This window comes from Rattus rattus, chromosome 5, assembly GCF_011064425.1.
Source record: "Rattus rattus isolate New Zealand chromosome 5, Rrattus_CSIRO_v1, whole genome shotgun sequence".
NCBI classification, from domain to species: Eukaryota; Metazoa; Chordata; class Mammalia; order Rodentia; family Muridae; genus Rattus; species Rattus rattus.
The window spans coordinates 154,210,301-154,220,261 of NC_046158.1; the positions used below are offsets into that span (position 1 = coordinate 154,210,301).

A 9,961-nucleotide genomic window follows, 5' to 3' on the forward strand; every position below is an offset into this window, starting at 1 on the left:
ATTCACCTAGTTCTCGGCCTCTCCCCTGTAATAATCGCAGAAGGCCACTGAGGGTCCCCAGGGTCTGAGACACATGCTATCCATACCATAGTCTACACGTTTTCGTCTTCTTGAGACAGAATCTCACTACGTAGTTTGAGTTTCCCTCAAACTCATGATCCCCTGCCTTAGTCTCCCATCACTGTGATTACAAATGTGTACCATTCTCCTGGCTGTTAAGAGCTTCTCATAGTGTCCCCTGGGGGCATGGACACTGGATTTCATCCTTACCACAGTGGGAATATACCTCTGGAAAGGGATTAACTCTAGTATTCCAGTTTAGAAATAACATCCTCAAGTTTAATTCATCAAAGACCAAACTGACATCTAAAGAGGGAGCAAGGCCAGAAACTCATATTCAGCTGTATGGGGCCGGCCCAGCCTCATCCAGGTTCAAGGAAGAATAGTCAGGTCCTGCCTCTTAGCAGGGGTTCAGGTTAGAGCTGGGAGGCGGCTATGCCTGGGTGCAGAGAAAAAACAAATTCCTGTGTGCTGAGAATGCCAAGGGCTTCCAGAGCAGACAGAGGAAGCAGCAGCCTGGGAACACAACATAATGTTCTAGAGCCCCAAGGCTTCTCTAGGCAAGAGCATAAACCAGAGGTTACTGCCTCACTGGAGCCCATTGCAATCGCTTATCTAATGTCACTGTTCTCTAGGATTCTGAGAGAATGACAAGGAACTTGAGAGCACTCCTGTACATACACATGCATGTGCGTGCTTTACACACACACACACACATACACACACACACACACACACACACAGACACACACACACACACACAGACACAGACACACACACACACACACACACACACACACACACACAAAAATACACCTCTGCTGACTGGGCAATGACACCCTGTGTGGTAATAACAGAAGACAGGAGGAATCAACTGTACTGTGGATGCCATAAAGCTAGTAATGAGTGGAGATGGCCAAAGAACCCAGGGCCTGAGACATGGGTGTTTTAGGGGAGCCACTGGGACCCAGCCTTGCTGAGCTCCCCAAAGGCTCAGGGGTTGGAGGAACCAGGCTTCTCTGATGAACCAGAGGTGAAGGGCAGACTGCCAGTCAAAGGGCTGGTTTACTAGTGCTCTGAGGAACAACTGGTCAACCAGAGCTCTTTTCGAAATGGGCACAGACAGGATGGGATCTTCCCCACCATAACAGGAGACCAACCTTCAAGGTTCATAAAGGGCTCAGGAGTAGGAATGTTCCTCTTCCCATAGCCTTAATGATGTTCACACCAATGCCCTCTTTTGGCTTGCTCTCTTATTTTTTCTTCTTAGTCACAAAGAGACTCAAAGACCTGTCCAGAGAAGTCACATGGGTACCAGTGTCTGGCTTCCTGCTCCCATACTGTCCTCTTATCTCTCCTCAGTACACCAGGCCATTTGATGGGACAGGAAAGGGCTCATTGCCTTCCACTGTGTAATATCTCTTTGCTTAGTTTTCTGGATGCTGGGCATAGAACCCACGGCCATACCTGTGCTAAGGAAGCTCTCTACCACTGAGCTGGGTCCCCATCATGCTCTGCTGTAGTAACAGGACCTTCCTCTCGGGCTCCATTGCATTTAAGTGTAGCCATTGGACTTCCTAAATGAAAACTGTACAGAGATTCAAGACTGAATCTTTAAAAGGAAGGTGTCGGTGGCTTCTTCTCTGATCTTGGAACTGCCGAGGCAACAGTCTGCACCTCAGCAGCTACAGTGGAGCATGGGGGCTTTACACTGCAGGTAACAGAACAAAACTGGGCTTAGCTGTCTTCACAGGGACGTGGCGTCATGGCCTGCCTCTGGCTTTCATACATCAGAGAAAGAGAAAAGTGTCTTACAGTAACCACTATCATTTGGGGATTTTCTGCTCTGAAAAAAAATGCTAATCCTCTTTTGTAACCTGAGGTGAGGTCCAACCTCTCCGTGACATTCTTCCCACTCAGAGATCCTGGGCGATCAGCCAGCAGGGGACCTTGGCTGTATGGAGTTCACACATCCAGGGGCAAATCTGGAGCACAGATGTTTTCTGTAGCCCCTCCGAGGTTTAAAGAATTAGGAAACACTCGAACATGTAAATGTATTCTGTTGTTTTAATTCTTGGTGAGCCTTTTTGTTGTTGCTGCTGTTGTCGTTGTTGTTAGTTTGAATCAGGGTCTCATGTACCCAGACTAGCTTCCGGGCTACCATGTGACCAGTGATGGCCTTGATTTCTTGATCTTCCTGCCTCTGTTGTCTGAGTGCTCGAGTTACAGGCAGGCCACCACTCATGGCTTATCCAGTGCTGGAGGCTGAACCCTGGGTCTTTCGAATGTTCTAGGAGCACAGCACCAGCTGAGGTACACCTGCAGACCTTGACTGGGCCTTAAACGTTAAAGCCCAGGATTCTGGGTCCTCTCTCGTGGCTGGAGGATCTGGCTGTTGGGCCAATGTCTCAGCACAGCATAATTCTGCCTGTTTATTCACGGCAGGGTCTCATGTGGCTCAGGCTGGCCTCGGACTTGCTGTAAAGCTGAGAATGGCCTTGAACTTCTGATCCTCCTGCCTCAGCCTCTGGAATGTTAGGACTACAAGTATGCACCATCAAAACAAACTTTTAGATGTGGCATCTGCTACTATCTTGGGATGGTTCCTTATCAAGTAAGGATGTTCTCTTTGGCCCAAGAACAGGATTTGCCTAGGGCTCAGACTATGGGCCAGATATGTCCCCACATCAGCCCTGCACTAGGGATGGCTCTGGAGTATCCCAGGAGTTAGCAAACATGTGTCATCTCCACTATGTTAAAGAGGAAACAGGGGCTCCGGGCTTGCCTGAGGCGGCAAGCCACAGGTCATCATGAGTTTTGACCATCTGTACTCTGTAACTGCTCTGTCAGCACTGACCCTGCAACCCTGGGGTTTCTGGACGTGTGCACAGCCTCACAGGGGAAGAAGATAAACTTAATGACCTTTGTCATCATGTGTCACATTAGGAGGGGACAGTTTACCTGAAGAAGCAGAGGGAAGCATCATCCCCTATTCACAAAGCCTGGCACAGAGCCAGACTAGAGAGCTATGCTTAGCAAATGAGGAGGCCACACTCTTTAGTAGCCTCGTGTCAGAGCAGAACCAGCAGAATTCAGGCCTCCTGCCCAGGCTCTTCCCCCAGACCTGGCTGCTGCCTGGCCCCACTTGCTCTCCCCAAGCACCAAGCACACTGCCTAGCATGTTCATGCTCAACTCTGGTGCATCTCTCACCAGCCCCTAACTAATGAGGGTCTGGCTGATTTCGGTCCTTGCACCTTGGGACTGCAGGGCCTCTGGGAGGACTAGATGGCATCGCATAAGAGACCATACTTAACATGTGCTTAGTCAACGGTGGGCAACCTCCCCTGTAGCCACCAACCTGACTCTCCGTAGGGCTGCACCAAGGCCTTGCTCAGATAAAGCTCTACTTTGTCTCAGGGGAGCCACAAGGACCAGAGCTTCCTGTGACACTCTAACATACACACCCCACAAACACAAGCTTACTTTTCTCAGACCTGGGCCTCAGCCTGGAGATCTGGAAAAAAATAAAATAAAATAAACCCACCCACCATCTAGAAAAAGTCATAGGGCTTTCATCTTTAATTGGTGTATACTAATTGCACAAAATAATGGGAACATGCATGTAATTCGCTTTGATAATACTCCCCTGTGATTACCTTCTCCATTTTTCCTCCTCCTGACCCTCGTCTGACCAATAGCCCCTTTCATGATAATTTTTCCTCTATATCCTGGACTTAGAGAAAAGGTGACCTCCTGTGACGTACTTTTCTCTTTTAACTTGATTTATTTAATTTAATACGGAGACTTTTGGTTCTATCTGTTTTCCTTCTAATAGTATGATTTCATTCTGTTCACGGAACATTAAAAAAAAAAAAGACAATGCCTCCTGTAGCTCAGGCTGGCCTCACACTCACTGTGTAGCTAAGGATGACCCCATCCTTCTGCCTCCATGTCCCAAGGGCTGGAATTACAGGCGTGCCCCCACCACGTTCATTCTTCACAGGATGATTTTTTTCTTAGATTGTAGTGTATTTTTAAATATATGTTTATATTTATTTAGAGATATGGGGGGATGCAACGGAGTGAAGTGCCTGTAGAGGCCAGAATAGGGTGTTAGGTCCTCTGGAATTGAAGTTACAGGCAATGTGAGTCAACCCAAGTGGTGCTGGAAATCGAACTGGGAACCTCTGTGAGACCAATGTGTGCTCTTGAATCCGGTCCCTCACAGGGCTTTCAGACCTCAGGAAGACAACAGCAAGTCTTCTGGGAAGGGAACGCAGGGGCTTCCCCAAGGAAGGAACATTCCAACTCTGGTGGGCTGTGGATGTTACTGAACTACATTTCCCAGCTCACTCCAGCCCCCCTACATCGCTGCGACCCCTGAACCAGCTCTACCGTGCCTACTACAGTGACCTCTACTGCAACGACTTAAATGTGCTTCTTTGGAGCCTGGCTTCCTCAAACTTCCTCTTCTGACTGGCTGTGGTAAACCTGATAACCAGTGTGACCTTGAGTCCCCAGGGCTGTAAATTCAGCAGGACCGGAGGGGACCATCCACCCAGAAGATTGAAGAAGTAGGAGCTCAGGGATCAGGGACTAGGGATCAGTATTGGGCCTGGTATTTCTTTGTTATGGCCTCTTTGCTACAGTACTCACCAGTGAAAAACTGAAGAGGTTTTTTTTTTTTTTTAATTTTTTAATTCTTTTTAGGTTTTAGTTTTGAGACAGGATCTCTCTCTACATAGCTCGGTTCTGAAACTCACATAGACAGGTTGGCCTTTGAATTCACAATAATATGCCTGCTTCCACTTCCCAAGTGCTAGAATTAAAGCCCAGCCTAGCAGATTATAGTCTTTTTTAAGTGGAGCACACCTGCTCGCCCTCGCCCCCCCCCCACACTAACTTTGTTACTTTGTTACCTTGGCTGTCCGGCTATTGAGTTACCAACGTTATTAGCAAAGCCTAACTTGTCTTAGCTGGAGATCACTCCTAAGCAATTTCCACAATGCAATTTTCTTTCTTTTTTTTAAAAAATATTTATTTGAATGAGTACATTGTAGCTGTGTTCAGACACACCAGAAGAGTGCATAGGTTCCCATTACAGATGGTCGTGAGCCACCATGTGGTTGCTGGGAATTGAACTCGGGACCTCTGGAAAAGCAGTCAATGCTCTTAGCTGCCAAGCCATTTCTCCAGTCCCACAATGCAATTTTCTAAGTGGAACTGGATTGACATTTATTTGAGGCAGAGTCTCACTCTATATCCCTTAGTTTTGTGGAAATCTTGCTTCCATATCCCAAGCACTAGAAATACAGGCATGAACCACTTTGTCCTGTTTGGTGGATTAGCCCTGAGCCACTCCACCCTGGTTGGGGTGAGCCCTTGAACTTGGCTTTGCACAGAAGCTAGGAGAGCCAGAGTTTCTGTGTGCTTGAGAATCTACAGTAACAAACTGTGCTATGTGCAGAATGTGTTTAGAGGAAGGCACCTCTCTCCATTCCTCTTCCAGCTCTTGGCCTGATGTGTGTTGTGTGGAGAAGGTCAAAGCCAGTTTGTATCAACTAACAGGAACCAAATGACACACTCAAAGAGAGTATGGAAGAAAATCTAATAGAGTGTCTACAAAGATGTGGGCCATGCCTATGTGCTGGCCAAGTAACCTGGACCTCCCTCTACATGGTGAAGCTTCTTCCCACTGACACCTGAATGTCCCTGGGTCTGCTCTGTCTCTGAGGCAGGTCCTATGCACCCACTGGAGTAAGTTTAGTTATGTTGAACTAACTACGTGTACTGAGAGAATAATGAAAGCAGTCTTAAACAATACCAGAGGGACATCAGGGAAGGGGATGGGGGAATACAGTGCTTCCCTGCCACTCAAGAAACCTGGGATTTGTTCTTTGCACGGCTGATAATGGAGGAGAGTGTGTGGTTAAGCCCCTGGCTCTCTGGGCCCTCAGCTCGCAGAGGCTGAGTGCGGAGTTCAGCCTCATCACCTGCCTGCTGCTAGGTTCTCTCACGGCCCTGTCTTTCTCTGTATTCTCCTTGTGGTGCTTCCTTAGATCTCTTCAAATAAGCCTCAAACTTTGTCTCAGGGTCTGCTGCTAGGAAAACCCTAATGGAGGCAGCAGAGCCTGGAAAAGCAATCAAGCATAGTGCAGTTCTTGGGGTCATTGCCTTGGAGACGGTGACAAGAGGGGAGCTATAGGGGGAGTAGAAAGGAGGGAGGCCTGCCAGAAGTTATGGCCTTGCCAGGAAGCCAGTTCTGCTTGATGACTCGTGGGGAGTGCAGGGAATAAACAGCCTCATTTCTCCATCCTGTCACCTTCCGCTCCTCTGCCTGTGAGCTCATGGTGTTGTGGACACTGTAAGGTTGCTCTGACAGGACGGTTTGTGTATCCAGTGGTGAGGCCTACCAAAGGCTTGTAGCCTGCCGCTCAGCTATTTTCGGGAAGTTTGGTCCTGCCCAGAGTGCAGACTTTCAAACACTCCAGAATCTAGAAACTTTTCCAGGTCTGGTCTGGATGGAGTCACACAGTCTGCAGGGCTGTGGCAGGTGGGGGGAGTTCCTGCCACCAGATTCGGTAGCCGATGAGAAACACCTGCTGTAGCTTTGTGAGGCATCAGGGCTGAGCTCCCCTGGACACCGAAGTCAGCTGGGCTGCTGAAGGGGTGGCTTTACAATATCTGACATGGTGGGACTTTAGGGGTGGCTGAAAGCTGGGGCTTGGCTCAACAACCAACTGGAGAAGCTGAACATGGACTTCCCACCCGTGACAATGTCATCTCAAGTTCCCCAAGAGAAAAACCAAGAGGCCCCAGTGGAAGTTGAAAGAGCCCCCAAACCCCTCTAGAGAAGAAAGTTCAGTAGCCTCTTCTGCCATGTTCTATGAGCAAAGTCTTCAGGACATCCCAGGGCAAGAAGCCAAAACCTCATTTCTATCAGGCAATGACAGGATCAGCAAAGACTTGTCACTTTTGGAGGACCAGGAAGTCATTTTGGATCGACTTTGGTGAAGGATTTGACACCGCCTAGGCTCAGCTACAGAATGAGAACCAAATTCAAGTGCCACCTCTCTCTGCAGTGCACTAATCTTCCAGGAACCCAGTGGCCTGTGCCCTCTTGGGATCTCAGCAACTTAATCTGAAGTCTGATGATAACGGCTCCTGCTGCACAGGGTGTGGCCAGATTGAATGGGATGATGTTTTCATAGCGCCTCCAGGGCACCAGCCACTGAGGGTGTGTCCACATGTGATGGTGTTGTCATGTATCTGAAGTAACAGAGAAACCTCCCACAAAGCTACAATGTGTTAGAAATGTTTCTTTTTCTTTCATTTTCTTTTTTGATACAGAATCTCAAAAGTCTCAGTAATAGCCCAACATCCTCCTGCCTCAGCTTCATGAATACGAAGACTGTAGGCAGGCATTACCACTCCTGTCTTAGAAATACCATTTCCATCCACCCTCTCTCTCCCACAAACAACTGAATCCCAAATCTGGATTCTGCCGCTTCCAAGTAGCAGGGATGTAAATCCATCATCTTGCCCAGAGTCCCTGTCTCTCACCTGCATCCTTCCTGGTGTACCATGCTTTCTCTGGCCCCTGTCATGCTGTCCCCTCATGTCAGGACACCCAGGCATCCTTACCTCAAGCTGCACACAAGCTGTTTAAGGAACTTGCTATAATACAGTCCTGCACTCCCCCGCCCCGCCACACACACACACATGCACACACACACAGAAACCTGTGATGTCCACCTGACTAAGTTCCTAGACTTTGAACAGCTGGAGGATTTTTCCAAACAAAGGTCTGATGCTGTCCTGAAAGCACTGACAAACTTTCACTTCTCTCCAGGCTCACGGGAAGGGCCAAAGCCCACTGTAGCACATTCGAGGATTTAGCTTCCATCTCATCTGATGGCCTCAGCTCCCCACTCTCCTACCTCCACTACCCCCTTATTTATAAGTTTGTTTATTTACAGACGGAAATTGCATCTCACCTCGTTCTGGGATGCTGCCACCAAACTGATGCTTCTAGGTGCCCTAGTCTTCCCACAGACTTCAGCATGCCCCACCCCGGGGGATGACAGTATGAGATTTCTCCTCCCCGATGCACAGAGCTAAACACGTCTATTTTGGGTGGGTGCCCTGTTTAATGTGTTCTAGAAGTTGACCATAGTACGGAGTTTTCTGCAACTTATAATTTCTGTCCCCATTCAGTACCGCATCTGAGCACACCTGCTGTGCATTGTAGCTGAAACTGGCTTGACTGCTGCAGTGGACACGTTGTGTGTTTGCTCACAGCATTGATGTGCATTCTAAATACGTTTCCATACGTGGGCACATTTCTCCAGCGTAACTAACTGCCCCAGGAGAGATGAACTATGTGTTCCTGTCCGCCCCTGTTTCTCCAGTCGCCCTGGAGCCTGGAGTCCTTTCAGACTTAGCTCCCAGGAGACAGACTCTCTCTCTCTCTCTCTCTCTCTCTCTCTCTCTCTCTCTCTCTCTCTCTCTCACACACACACACACACACACACACACAAAACCATGTCCTCTGCATCCCACCCGCCCTCACCTGGTGAACGCCAGCCGTCGTAGCCTCTAAATCTCCCTAATTACACACTTCTGGCTTGTGATTCTGCAACAAGTGGATCTATCTCTCAGAATCCAGCCCCATAAGGCTTCAGGGCTCTGTGCCTCCAGCTCCAGCCTGCACAAAATAGGCGCCCAAGGAATTGTGGAAGCCTCAGTACTGAAGGGGCCCGGGAAAGGGCCAGGTTCGGTGAGGACATTGGAGTTGCGACTGCAGGGATCTCACCTAGGAGTTTTCTAGGGTGTAGCCAGTAGCAAAGGTCTGGGGTCCAGAATTCTGTGAAATGCGCGCCAGGGTTGCGGGCGAGTAGAGGGCGGGGCCCGGGTTTCGGAAGGCGGGGTCTCCGGTGTGGGCGGGGCGTGGGCGGGGCTGTGCCGGGGCAGCCCGGTAAAAAAGAGCGTGGCGGGCCGCGGTTTCTGAAAGCCCTCGGGAAGCGACCCTGCCACCGAGCCAACGCGGACCCAGAGAGCTTCGGCGGAGGGAGTCGGAGCGCACGCTCAGCACCATGGCCCAGACGCCCGCATTCAACAAGCCCAAAGTGAGCATGGAGGGGCTCTGTTGTCCGGGTTCTGTCCTGGGCTGCCCCGGGGCTTAGCGGGGCCCAGCCCTGACCGCTTTTGCCCTAGAGGCATGGGGTGGCGGGGCACTTCTGCAGGCGACTCCCCTCGACCCAGGCCTTAGCTTGCTTCCGGGATGTCGAGCGAGAGACGATGTGGCAGGGAGCGTCCAGAACCTGGGGGTTCCTCCGGTCGGCCTTCGGGTTCGGCTGCTGCTTATGCGAACCTGGGAGTGCCTCCAGTCGGCCTTCGGGTTCGGCTGCTGCCTCTGCCCGGTCCTCTCTAAGTCTTAGCCTCGCCGTCTGCCAAATGGGCATCCAGTGCGGTGGGGCTGCGCAGCTGTGTGGGACTGGACTAGGACCTGGATGTCTGAACTCTAATAGAATGGGCCTCAGGGTCTCTAGCTGTTAAATGTTCAATGTATGGCTTTATACTTAAGTGTTATGATTACTTTGTGGGCACCAGGTAACCTAGGTTTGTGGATGCGCCCGTGGGATCCAAACCAGAAAAGGGATAGAGGCTTCGGGACGCTGGGGAGGAGCCCCTACGCATCCTGGCCCTTTGGCCATATGGGTTTATTCGGGGGTGGAGCCGTAGCCCTCGACCCCAGAGGAGAACCCCTTGTCTGTCTGCCCACAAGCTGTGGCTTCTTGGAAACAGGTCCCCAAGGCCAGATTTGCAGCCCTTACAGATTCCGTCCAGCGAGGGATTAGAACCAGTAGTCAGCCAGGCAAATTGAGCTGATCAGCAGAG

At 50.1% G+C, this 9,961-nt stretch overlaps 1 protein-coding gene across 1 annotated transcript in view; it reads left to right on the top strand.

The window, feature by feature from the left end:
- The first annotated feature begins 9,031 nt into the window (after positions 1-9,031).
- Positions 9,032-9,961, top strand: part of Ada (adenosine deaminase) — a 24,222-nt gene continuing 23,292 nt past the window's right edge. The window contains exon 1 of the mRNA XM_032904870.1: positions 9,032-9,189. Within this exon, the coding sequence (XP_032760761.1) occupies positions 9,157-9,189 (33 nt within the window). The 5' untranslated portion in view covers positions 9,032-9,156. The remainder of the gene's footprint in view (positions 9,190-9,961) is intronic.